The 14054-nt window shown below is 28.1% G+C and overlaps 1 protein-coding gene across 1 annotated transcript; it reads right to left on the reverse strand.

Annotated features, from left to right (window-relative positions):
• Window positions 1–6185: 6185 nt before the first annotated feature.
• Window positions 6186–13580, reverse strand: LOC111028740 (vacuolar protein sorting-associated protein 18 homolog). Its single transcript, XM_022307478.1, has 19 exons — window positions 13430–13580; window positions 13208–13338; window positions 11337–11517; window positions 11070–11212; window positions 10806–10991; window positions 10554–10743; window positions 10169–10293; window positions 9878–10102; window positions 9704–9820; window positions 9520–9632; window positions 9300–9411; window positions 9061–9237; window positions 8199–8343; window positions 7958–8130; window positions 7530–7884; window positions 7307–7458; window positions 6610–6876; window positions 6408–6547; window positions 6186–6322 (listed from the first exon to the last, which is right to left on the reverse strand). The coding sequence occupies exons 2-19, from the start codon at window positions 13280–13282 to the stop codon at window positions 6259–6261; spliced, it is 2940 nt and encodes a 979-aa protein (XP_022163170.1). The 5' UTR covers window positions 13283–13338; window positions 13430–13580; the 3' UTR covers window positions 6186–6258.
• Window positions 13581–14054: the final 474 nt, after the last annotated feature.

Below are 14054 nucleotides of genomic sequence, written 5' to 3' on the forward strand. Positions count from 1 at the left end.
AATGATTAAATAATTAAAAAAATGTTTAGAGCACTCTTTAAATTTTAATTTTTTCAAGCAGAAATTAACCTTATTTGTACAATACATAGATTTTATTAAAAATCTAAAGTCAATAAGGTTAATACATCAGGTGGCCCATTAAACGTACTACACTAATTTTTTACTTAAAATTTTGTGTTTTTTTTTTTTTATTATTTTAACTTTTAAATACATTTTTACAACTAAAAATGAAAATTGTTTTCTGTTTTATTACAATGACCTTAAAGATAAAAATAAATCATAATTTTTATAAAACAGCTATCTTTATTTTTAGTTTAATAGTCCTAAGCCAAACATTCTCATAATGATGTTAATATATAAATATTGAACCCATATTATTTTTTTAAATTGAATTGATGATTCAATATTGAAGGCTATATTTATAGTAAACTATAGTTTTCTATATTTATAGTAAACTATAGTTTTCTATTCATATTTATTTTAAATTGATTTTAAAAGAATTTTAAATAAGAAAATAGGTACCCTTACCACCCTCAAAGTCAGATTGCACTATTTCTGACCCTCAAAACTGTAAATGGTTATAATTTTTAAATTTTTAACTAATCGTTCAACATTAATATCAAATTATAGAAATTATAGTGCAACTAAATTTAGAATTGAAGTAAAATTTGCAGTTCTTAAAAAAACCCAAGTTAAATAATTACTATTTTTGATAGTTTGAAAATCTAAATCCTCGTCCAAACACAAATCCCAATTTTAATAAGCTTTAAATGTATTAATATCATATTTTTCACTTTTTCAGACCCTTTGTGATTTGAATATTGTCATTTCGAAAGTCAACCAACTACTAACTCAAATATTTTATAACTATTTTCAATTTCTAATATATACAATAATTAATACAAAATGTATTATATTTACCTATAGCTTTATCTTCTTTTTATTTGCTCATCAATTCTTCTGGCTACTGACATATTATAAAGATACCTCATTAAATACCTGTAAAATAATAATATAAATATAGCAAACCAACATAATTTTCATACCTACCTTTATTACAAGTTACAACATGGTAATAAATTAGTGCTCAAATTGGGTGAGTGCACGTAAGGACAAAGCTCCTTTACTATTTTTTATTCTGCTTATGCTTTAAAATGTATTGCAAACTTTCTAATGAGAAGTTCCTACTAAAACCCATAAATCTAAAAAATATAATATCATTGCAATTTTGAAGTAGGTACCTACAACCTACGCATATTATATACCTACTATAAGCAAAATACTTGGATTCATTTTTAGTTATTGTCTAATGCCTATATTTATACCATATATTTTCATTTGCCTATTTGATAAAAAGTACTTAGTACTTACTAATAGTAAAAAATAGCATAAAAATATATCATAAAATATACATGGTAATATAGGTTGACACCTTCTCAGAATCAAAATATGTTAATCGATGAGGTCATATGAGGAAGAAAATATGTAATTAATTTTATTGTAGATAAGTTTTTATTGGTGTAATTTTAAACACAAGTTGAACATAAATTCACAATAATGTTTTATAAGCGTCTGAATTTAAAATTCGTCGACCACTGAAATTGTGCAAATTATTTTGAGTTAGAAATGTATGAAAATGTTACTTAAACTAAAATTTGAAAATTGAATACAAGATAACTCAAACCTTTTTTTTCTATCTTTATTAAAAAAAAAATATTTGCCTGAAAGTTTTTTTTTTTTTAATTTTAATAAGATATATACAATCTGTACCCATTAGGCACAATAAGAATATGTGATATAATATTTGACTGAAATTAATAATTTTTTATGGGTATAAACTTCAAATTTTTGCGGCATAGGATATTCATAAGTAAATTAACGATTTTTCAAGATTTCTTTTGTTATTTACAAACGAACAATCATAAATACTTAAAATGTTCATCAATTGTTTATTTTACCGTTTTCTATACATAATAACATTTTCAAAGTATTTTGACGGTAGGTATACATGAATAAACATTCGATATTTTTAAGTTTTATTGGTTTTTTTCTATAAACATTGAATTCATTTTTTTCACCCGGTCAGAAGCTTGAAAATCTAATACAAAATTTCTAATAAGTTGTTATAATAGCAGACAGCAGTTCAAAAATATTAAATATACATAAACTATAGACAATGTTTTTTTTTATGAGAATTTAAAGTTAAAAATTAACTGTTAAAATGTATAAAAATCTCGAAAATTTGCTTATTATTTTGTAGTACAAATATTACGGTAAATATTATATTTGTATGGGATCATAAATTATAACAATTTCTAAGGTATGTTCACCAATATACCTGTTGCTGATAATCAATGGAATTATAATTTCTACAAAATGTATTCTTCTATGCTATTCATTTTCAGTATTTTTCACAAGCACAGAATAAATGATATAATTTATAAAACTATATTTGTTTTTTTTTTAATATTCGAAAACTCACAATCTCTTATCAGTTATTAGTATTTTTTTTTTTTATTGATCGTTACAGCTTCGGCAGCATAGGCCATTAGTTTTATACAATTATATACTTATAAATATATACTTAGAATAGGAGAGATAAAAAAAAGAACAGTTTATACGTTATTGGTATTTATAATAACGTCCAAAACACAAAAATTGAAATATATATATATAATGATAGTGTGATGTCAATGTACACAAATACACAATATACCTATAACAGTAGGTAGGTAGATTAAAAATTTGATCGGGGAAGCTATCCTCAGACAGAACTTGATTATAAGGAAATGAAGAGTTCACGACACCACCGTCGTTTGAAAGGACAGTGACGTGATGGGTTTTTGGAGAGAAAGTAGAATCTAGAAATAATATCTAGGTGAATACTATTTTTAATTTCAGCTCAACTACCTATATTTATTCCTGAACGTAGCGATTTTACAATAAATGATATGTTGTTTTTGTGATTGTCGCCTTTTGGAGAAAACTATTAATATAACTTTTTTTTTCGTGGTATCGAGAGCCGAAGGAAGAACTGCTGTTAGCATTACTTTCCCTCTAATATAACTAGAAAACGAAATTATTATTATTTAGCCACTGTCCGATACTGGTACGCTGAATACATTTTCGTAATTATCTACCACTATGATAATAATAGTAATAATATAATGAGTACTCTTTGGGATGCACCCAAATTGCCTATTCAGGACGCCGTACTGTATCATCATTTAATTGAAAAAAAGATCTAAAATTCTCATGAAAGCTTGGACTTGGAAGTAAACAAAAAATCTGAAATATATTTAGATTTTAAATTTTAAAACAATCAAAATATACCCAATATGTCCGATTTGACTTAAAATGTGTTAGCTATGTTATTGTAATAAATAATAATCACAATGGAATCTTGCCTCCGAAAAAGAAAATCGATCAAAACGCAGGATTCACATACCTATTTATTATAGACAGAGTTATAGTACCTACTATCCATAATCAAGATTTTACTCGAAACGCGATGAAATTTTCATAATTTAAACTTTTATAAAAAGATTTTAAAATAATGTTTAATTTGTAATTGTGACATATTTGATATTTTATTTTAACGTGGACTTGTGTATCAAATTATTTTTTCGATTAAAACCAAGTTTGCGACTGGAGCCGATGGCCGATGGGGGAAAAGTGATTACTAAACTACTTGTGTTATTTTAAATGGCAATGTTAAGAGAGTTACGCAGGACCTCGAGTCTGGCGACCAGAGGCGACAGACATAGGGAGCAACTATATGCAGGCGCGGACTGGCTGGGATGCTGGGATGCTACAGCATCCCTTGCCCTAAAATATATTTGCCCCTATCGGTATAAATGTGCCCACCTAAAATTAATCTGAATTTTGAAGGAGAAGGTTAAAATTCTCTGATAAAATCATAGGTAGATGTAGATCTATTATTTATGTAATAACTAATAAGTAATAACTATAATAATCATAAAGAAAAAAGAATACATTTAAAGTAGGTAGCCAATAAGAAGATAGGTAAATTAGTTTGAGCAACTTTTTATATACATTAAATATACTTTCTTAATTTATTATTAACACAATCTTTATAAGAGGAACTTAGGTGTAATTGTTATGGGGCGGAGAGTTGGGGGGGGGGGCAAAAATTAATCACAATTTACTGACCCTTAAGTTTGCCGTTGCTTAACCTTGCCTTGCTGTTGTAATTTGGCACCTATTTACATTTTTAACGTATTTACAATATTTTATTAAAACAAAAGAAAATGTTAAAATATTTTATAAATAACCTATTATTTAAAATTTGTTTTATTTGCCCTTTAAATTATGTAGCATCCCGCGCCCTTTTTTACCAGTCCGCGCCTGACTATATGTCAAACTATTAGTTAGGTCACCTGTAAGAGTGTAAGCTTAAGTCTGCCCTCGCTCAACTCTTATCCCAACAGGTGGACTATTTCCATCTGAAAGCCAAGCCCCGAACCGAAAGTATCTATTGTCTACCCGAAAATAATTGCAAAAATAGTTATTATTATAAGTTAGTATACCATTTAGACAATTAAAAGTGTGATAAGCGAAGTAGAGTGTTGTGCAAATGAGTAAAAATCGTAGAATTTGAAACTTCATTGGGCCATAAGATCGAAACTAAATCCGACTGCCAATTCTGACTTCACCACTGTTTTCAGTATAGCTAACTACATAAGCTAATATAAAAATTGAGAAAAAAGTGTATCCGGTACCGTAACAAAGTTCTGCAGTAAACTTCATGGACATCAACAACTGCAGTGTATTTATTTATTTATTTTTATTTAAGGAGAAAATAACTTTATTTATAAATACCTAGTACATTAATTGTAAGTAAGTTGTAAGTAGCAATGTGAATTAAATAAATATGTGTGTACAGTATGAATGCATGATAATAAATTTGAATATAATACAACAAAATATTATGAATAATAATAATGCATAGTACCTACCTATAACCTATATGGTTTGATAATATTATTAAATTCAATTAAATCACGAATTTGTTTAATATAATTAATACTATACAATAAAATAGATCTAAATTATCAGAATTATCTAATATTCTAATGACATTAGCATTGTTGGTGAATTTATTGAGTAATTTTAATTCATGTTTTTTAAGAAAATTAAACTATTGTCTCTGGTGTTTTTAGGGGAGGATTTCAAAATTAAGTTTTTCTTATAAACGGCTTCAATCTATTTTTATTTTTGAGTAGTTTGATTAAAGTCTTCCTTCTTTAATCTAAATAATAGGAATAGCATGAAAGAGTTTTGGATAGATTTATAGGTTTTGAGATGGTAAGAGTTATGGCTTATGGAATAGGGAGACCAAATGAGGGTAGTATACTCTAATAAATTGGGATCGGATGAATATGAAAGATGTATTTTTTTTTAATGCAAGTGAGTTATTAAATTATGACCAACGGTGTTTAAGAAAACCAAGTTTTTGAATGATTTGTTTTTAATTTTATTAATGTGGTCGTAGGATCTTAATTTAGTACCTATCAAAGAAGATGACTAAATAATGAATTAAAGATATACATTGCATAGGTTAAGTTATAGTTATAGGTAGAATTGATTTTTTTTTTGTGTGGAAAAGTGATAACAGAGCATTTATTCAAATCTGATTGTTGTTTTGAAGCATCATTTATTGATGTAATAGTTTTAGCGTCATCTGTGGGAAATAATATTTTAGAATTTTTTAAAAGAGAAGAAGTATCATTAATATTATAAGAATAATAAAGAAGACTTTGTGCTTACAATCACTTATACATGACTTACGAGCAATGACCTATTATATGAATTCAAGAGGATGATGTGGGACAGTAAACTTCAAGGACATCAACAACATAAATGTATAATTTACTATTTTACTAAATATTTTATGTTTACATTTATCAATGGTTAAAATCTGTATCATAATAGACAATGTAATACAAATTTATAATGAGCTTATATTTATAAAACATGAAACACTAATTTATTTTAAACAACAACTTTAACAATCCTTTGAGATCATTATGTATTAAATACATGATATAACTTTACTGTTCATATAATATGTGATTGATGCAGAAGACATAAATTAAAAGAATACAACATATTTTTTCAATTGACATTTAATTTGACTAATTGGTGTGAATAAAAATAAAAACAATAAATATAGGTATGTTCATATGGTTATAACTTATAAAGTATAATAGTAAATAGTATTATATGGATTTTTTTTTATTCCCATTCTTGTTTTATATTTTCGAAATCAGCATCTTCTATGAAAGGCTTATCGATAAGACTAAAACAATAATAATTCAATTATGTCATGTTTATTTAAGAATAATTTAATTTTGTTCATTGTTTTAGAAATGTATATTGTGTACCTTATCATAATTTCGCCACAGAAAAAACATTCGGCTGCCAATAATTTATCTAAGGATTCTTTGACTTTATCTCGACGACTTATTGCTTCCAATGACTGTGATATGTCTTTGTTATTTTGATACAAGGTACTAAGCTGGTTCTAAAAAATAATGTTTGACTTAATTTTTTTTTAAAAAAACCAATTATTTTACAGTTACATACTTGTAAATCCTTAATAGTGTTTATTGTACTGGGATCAACATACGGTTTCATTTCTTTGATCAAGCATTCTGCGTGAAAACAGTGTGAGCAAGGAAACGTATAGAATGCTTTGGTCACTAATTGTTCTTGACAACTGCTACACTCATTCGATGGTTGGATTATCATGTATCCATTTCTGAATGACAAAATTTCAGATCTAATTACTTCAGCTGATTTGGTAGCATCTTCCATTTCTTCCTTGAGGTTTTGTATATCCTTATTGTATTCCTGACAAAATTAATGCAAATGCAATAATTTGTATAAAGAATGCAATACAAGCTTCAATAATTATCACATTTACAAGCCAGCCGACCTTTCACATTTCTAGTCACAAAACACTATATGGGTTTTTTCCCCCTATTAACAGAGCACTAGTGTCCTGTAATAACTTTATAAAACAAATTTGATATTTTTCATTTCTCTCAAAAAGCGTTACAAAATAATATACTTTCTTTCTAACCATTTTTTCTATTATTTTGTATACTAACAAATAAAACCAGTATGTAGAAATATTAAATTAATATTCTTGTATTTAATGCTTTGATGTTTTATGTATGTATGTTTTGTTTTTACTCAAACTAGTTTAAGTATTAATTTATTCTGTACTGATTACCTTCGGGTGAGTATTTCAAATAAATAAATAATAAAAATATCTCACTTCAAGAGATGAACACACAGCATCTTTAAAATGATCAATTGTTACAAAATCTGGGAAAAACGGTAAAATGTCTTCAATTTTTATAAACTTGCACTCTTCCAAGAAACGCATAGCTTGTTCAATGTCATTATTTTGTTTCACCACATATTGTGCTGGAGTAAAAATAATGAATCATCAAATTATTATTATATATAATCAATAAGTATATTAAAGTGTAACTCACCTATCTTTAACCACAGTTTTTTTGATAATTCCATGTTGTTATTGGGCAACGAAGCTGTGGTTTTGGCCAAGTCAACACTGACTGTCAATGCTAGATCCACTGCAGCTTCCCATAGACCCAAGACAACAGACAGTTGTACACACGCTTCTCCTAAATTGTGTTCACGACACAATCGCAGAGCAAATTCTGGGTTGTAGCTCACAGCTGTTATTTCTCGACCTTGTAGCTTTAAGTAATTCATAAGTTTGTCTCTATTGTGCTTGATGTACAGTGATATCAAATAGTTGTGTACAGATTCCACATGACAGTTCAAGCAATGAATACTGTACTCCAAGTATCTGATTATTTCCAAAGCCTATGTATAATATATGTACAGTTTAAGTACTGATTTGAATGCAAATAAGTGCAATATTTAGTTCTATGCTCACTAGTCTTTCACTTGGATTTGGAATTATTAATGTATTGATGACTTTTAAAGGGTCTAACTTTTGTCCTTGTTTTATTAAAATAGATACAGTTTGTGCCGGGGCTTTTTCAACAAGATCAGAAGAAAATGTGTAAAACAATTCACTGAATGGATGATTGTCCAACAATGTTAACGCTACAAGTGTATAATCATAATATTAATATTACTAGCTCTAAATCATAGAAGAATCCAATTTTATTTACCCTCAGCAATATTTTCTTCATTTAAATAATGCTGAATAACACGCTTATAATCTTGATTTTCAAGTGCCAACCAAATCATAAAATTTACATCACCATGGCTAGCCAGAATATCATATATGCTTTCCCAATTTTTACGTATACAATCCTAAAAATAACAAACAATAACATTTATAAATAAACATAATACACAGTTTAGTCGCTTAATTCAGAAAATCATCCGAAATGGTCCGGACCAGTAGAAGACTGAACTCACATTTTAAATGACTCAATTTCATATTTAAGTATTCACTACTACCACCACCATCTCACAATATACTCTCATGTGCATTATTTACTTATAACAAAGTGACGATGAAAATGAAATGTGGCCAAACCTTAGCATATATTTTGGTGTTACTGCAAGCACCTCTTTGAAAAGTTGAAAATTGAGGCTTTTGGCCAACACTGGTCTGGACATATCCAAATATATGAAAAAGTTGATTATAAGATCAAATTTTGTTTAAGGACCCTTAAAATGTAGTAAAAAAAATAGTAGAAAATGTAGATATTTTTGGTAAAATTTCAAAGTATATTTAATTACTAATTAGCTTTTAAACGAAATTATTTGAATTGTGTTGTATTCAATACATGCCTTATATGTACAACAATCATTATTGTATTTCACAATACTGAGGAACTAATTTAAACAAGCAGTACAATTTATGGGTATGAACACTATATTGCCTAAATGGTCAAAAGTACCAATTTTTAAAAATAATTTAATAATATGTAAAAGTAAAATAGCAGCTTTTGTGCTGGTGCCAACGAGTCTTGAAAGCGATGTCCACTTCATATAGTTATTAATAAATTAGTAGCTACTTACTTGAATAATGGATCTAGATAAAAATTGTTGAAATGATTCTTGGAGCATAGTATATTCTTGTGATTTTTCTTGTTTATAGTTTCTTAGTACAGCTAATTCATTAGCAAACAGCTCAATCAACCACAATGTAATCATTGTGATTTTAGTATAATCCTGTGACTTTAAACTATCTAATTTCTGCAAAAAAAATAATTTTTTAATTCTAATATAAATTTATAAATTTTAACTAATAATCATACTTTCATAAGGAATAGTTTTATGGGTTTTTTTTCATTTAAATGTAAAAATTTTAGTACAATTTCTTCAAATGATATATTTAAATTGGCATATATCAGTGCGCTGTTTTCATACCTACAAAAACAAGTGGCATAATAATTAATGACTTAAACTATGTTTGTAATTTATGTTTTAAAGATATATGTTTGCAGTAGTTATTTAGGTAATCAATTGATTAATTACTGTTTTGAATTGAATAAGTGCTCTGCTTGTCTAACTAACACTTGATTCATCCTGTAAGGATTGCTAATGCATATTTCTTTTGCTTCTTCAAACATTCCTTTATCCAGATAGACCTAATCAAAAATACTGAAGTTAATATTTTAAAATCCCAGAAAATATAATTGTTTTATAATCTTAATCATACTTTCCAAACATGGCGATCTTCTTTAATCATTTTATATCTAAAAACTGCACGTTCCGCATACAACCAAATGGTTCCAGTCATCAGATCTTTAGTTATATTTAACAGTCTACCATGGCTCTAAAGGGCATATTTAACTGTATCATCAAATAAAAACAAAAATAACTAATCATTTACATCAGAACAATAATCTTCATCCATCACTTGAGAAGCATTGCGATCTGCAGGGGCTACTAAAGAAACAGCAATAACCCTTTCTGGAAACAACAACAATACATGATAACGCGTAAATGTCATCGATAATGGTACAGTGAAATCATCATCATCTCTTCCGTACAGTCGACTATACTCAATGAGTTCATGCGAGCTAAATATTGTTTTCTCATCTTTGTTTATGTCTACCTGTAATAAATGATTTGAAGTGAAATTAAACCTCAGAGTATTGATTAAACAAAAATAGTGGTTTACCTCAGCAACAAATACTCCTAACTCTGTTAGAAATCCAAAATATTTTGGAACTGTAAAATCATTGTTTAAGTAGTAAAAATGTAATTTGCTATGTTTCACTATGGTTGGAACTTCATAAAAACGTTCTGTAAAGAAAAAAACAATTATTAAAATATACACATAATTGTATAATTTCCAAATTGAACTAAGTACACTAAATTTAAATACCACTTGAATAATAAACTGTACAGGGTTACTATGTTTTGCTATTTTCTTATAGTCATATTAACTAGTAAAGAAAAACTGATGATACAATAGATACCCACCCAGTAGGTATTTTTCAAAAATAAATTGTACTTCATTGATTCATTTTTCTTTAATTATATAGGTATTATATTATACTAGCCTGGAATAGTCAAATAATTGTTGAAGATTTGTTGTAACATCGGTCTTTCATCTTTATTAAAAATAAAATCGACAAATTGATACAATTTTGTAGGTGTAATTGCTAATATATAAAATAGATCCGATTTTCCAACTCTGTGATATTGGAGGCCAATTATAGGAATAGGTTGTCCTTTACTTATATCAAACACCTATAATTAGCGATTCATTAAAACTTTGATTGTGTTGTTAAAATAACGGCAGTACTACAAACCTCTTTCCAATATTGAACTACACTGCCTTGGAAAAACCTATCAAACTCTGTTCCTAGTTGTGTTTCGATTATAGCACCAGATGAATTTCCGAGCAATATGGGCCCAGTCGTGCTGGACGTAGATTTCACTCTATGATCGCAGTTCCAAGCCACAGATGTTATCTCTGAACCCTGATATTTGCCTACCTGTACAAAAATTATTTTATAGTTCATTATCCAGAACAAATAAGGAAAAACATGATACTTTTAAATTTTTTTCCTTACAGGTTTTAGTTTGGACAGTTGTTTAGTTGCATAAAAAAGCTGAGAACTAGTAATATTACCACATGAAATTAGTAAATGTTCTCCGCAAGGATCTAAGAATAATTGCTTCACTTTTAGAGACGAAGTTTTCAATGTATCAATTACTAAAAGCAAATAAGAAAAGTTATTTTTGCAATTATTACAAAACAAAACATTTTAACCGTGTGAGTCATGAGTGTACTCAAGACCAGGAGTTTTTTTGCTTAGTCATATTTACATCAATCTCACCCTCGATATTGTCCTGTTTTAAGTTTATTCGCAACAACACATTATTGACCATGACTAATACCACATATTCATTGTTTACCAGCAATTGAGTGATCTTATCGCTCGGAGAAAAGTTGACTTTCTTCTTGGACAATATGGGTACTCCTCCAAGATCTGAGTCTCTATCAAAACTTTCATCGAGCTACAATATTGGATAATGATTAAAGTTGTATTCAAACAGCTTAATGTTGGATTGCTTGAAAATTAATTAAGAGGATGTCAGCGCACCAATGGTTTTCTCTCTCCCACACACAAATATTTATGTTTAGTAGAGCCAACTCTGCATTGTTACTTTTAATATTAGAGTAAATTCAAATATTATCAAACTTAAAGCCAAGAACATTTTGGGCGCACACTAGTTGCCTCCCGAAGTCAAAAAGGCCCATAATTTATATACGAATTGCCTCCCGACTATATACGAGTTGCCTCCCGACGTACCCTAAATTTTATCATAAACGAAAAGGGTCTAGTACTAGTTGCCTCCCATTAGTCAGGTAATAAATATATAAGGGGAATCCTTCCATAGCAAATTTAATAGTTATTTTAAGTCTCCGCATCCTAATATAATCAAATTTATTGACATTTTAAAACTAATTCAGACTGAGACTGTAATTTTAATACAAAGTTCTCATAAGCCTAAACTACATGGACGATTACAAATTTGAAACATAATAATTTTCATTGATACCCAAATAAAAAAGCTAAATGAAAAAAAAATATCAAATTTTGAGTACTTACAAATATTGGCTAAAAAATACAAGCCTAAACAATGTTATAAATAATTTTTTAACATTATATTATATTATATTAGTATTACCATACATTTATTTTATTGACTAATAATAGGTACTACTTACTATTTTGTTTAACTTATTGATTTATTATTTGACTGATGTTTTTTAACTGCACTATATATTTTTAATAAGTAGTACCTATGATATGTTTTATTTTTATTGATTATTTTTATATTATTATTATTTTTAACCAAGTCTGATATTTTTAATAACGAATAAACATTACCAAAAACTATTATAACATTATTCTATATATATTATACTTAAGACTGATGTTTTTTAACTGCACTATATATTTTTAATAAGTAGTAAAATATGTTTTATTTGTATTGATTATTTTTATATTATTATTGTTTTAACCAAGTCTGATATTTTTAATAATGAATAAAGTATAAACATTATCTATTTATGTGGAACTGTTTGGTGAAGTTTATGAACCACTACTTAATTCTATATGGGAGGCAATTAGTGTGAAACTTTTTGGGAGGCAACTCGTATATAATTATGAACAATCTGGTCATCGGAGGCAACTAGTGTAAAGTAACCTTTTTATTTACGATAAGATAAGGATGGGAGGCAATTCGTATATTTTGGGAGGCAACTAGTATGCGCCGAACATTTTATGTCCCTATTTTGCCTCTTTTATTATATTTTAATTTTTATGTAAGTTATAAGCATGTAAATTATTACAGTTTAAAAATGGTCATAAATTGTATAAAAATTTAAATATTGTAAAATACCCAACGTAAGGACACAGAAAATAACCTCAGCTTAAAGTTTGATAATGGTTGAGTTTACTTTAAGATTAAAAGTAATCACACAGAGTTGATTCTGCTAAACGTAAATAATGTGTTATTTTTCACAGAGAGAACAAACACTACGTTGACATCCTCTTAATATAATGGTTCAATACAATTTAATGGACCAAATCTGTTTAAGGGACCAATAGCTCACTAGTCACTATTAATTAAATAAATGTCTAGTGTTCATGCAACTCGGCTTAAGAACAGAAAGTTTAACATGCAAAAATTATTTTACCAATTGCTTGGATGTTGGAACAATTTTAAATGGGTTTTCAACTCCCTGCTCAAACTGATCCAGTATTGAAATCATTGTGCAAGTAAATAAAAATCAGATCATCGGGTGCCAAACGTTGACGTGATGTCCACCTGTATAATATTATATGCGTTGTATACTTTTCAAAGAAAAATCGCTGCTTTTTTATAATTTAAGATTGTTATAAGACAATAAACGAATTACCGGTTATAAGAAATAAAAAATAATAATTTTGCCAATTTGCGATTAACATAATAACTTATAACTTTTAAGGTAGTAACTACTAACTAGTAAGCTACCTACTGAGCTTTTATCTTGTTAACGACTAACGAGTAATTCAGTAATCATTAATTACTAATCATTAATGGGACTCTGAGAGTAGGCGATATGATAACACCATCGTTATCAATTTATAGTAGATTACTTTGTAGCACGGCTTTAGATATATTTTAAATGGTGGGTTCAACCCACCTACGGACGCGACTTTTATAATTGCAACGACTCAGTCCCCGTGGACCGAAATCCACTTTCAGCCCTCTCGGGGGTCTCCCTCTTCGACGCTCGGAGAGCTAGTACCATTATAAAACAATATTGCAAAATGGAAATATTAGTATATTACTCTATCAAGTCTATCACAGATTCTAACTTCTGGGATATTTAAATGGCGGAAAACGCGTTTGATCGCCAAGTGTGAATCCGCTCTGTATTGACGTTATTTTTGTATATTTTATTAGAAATACAAAATACAAAATACCATACCACTAAGTATTTAATCTTTTTCTATGAACCATATTCAATATTTCCTTAGATCATAATATACGATACGATC

The sequence above is a fragment of the Myzus persicae genome, unplaced genomic scaffold, assembly GCF_001856785.1.
Source record: "Myzus persicae strain clone G006 unplaced genomic scaffold, MPER_G0061.0, whole genome shotgun sequence".
Taxonomy (NCBI): Eukaryota; Metazoa; Arthropoda; class Insecta; order Hemiptera; family Aphididae; genus Myzus; species Myzus persicae.

What these genes read in the sequence shown, in the direction of transcription:
- LOC111028740 (XM_022307478.1), bottom strand. Translation starts at nt 13,282, where the DNA reads ATGATTTCAATACTGGATCAGTTTGAGCAGGGAGTTGAAAACCCATTT. An exon ending in ATGAAGATTATTGTTCTGAT is followed by an intron (nt 9,821 to 9,877) that starts GTAAATGATTAG and finishes TATGCCCTTTAG; the next exon opens with AGCCATGGTAGACTGTTAAA. An exon ending in TATCTAGATCCATTATTCAA is followed by an intron (nt 8,344 to 9,060) that starts GTAAGTAGCTAC and finishes TGTTATTTTTAG; the next exon opens with GATTGTATACGTAAAAATTG.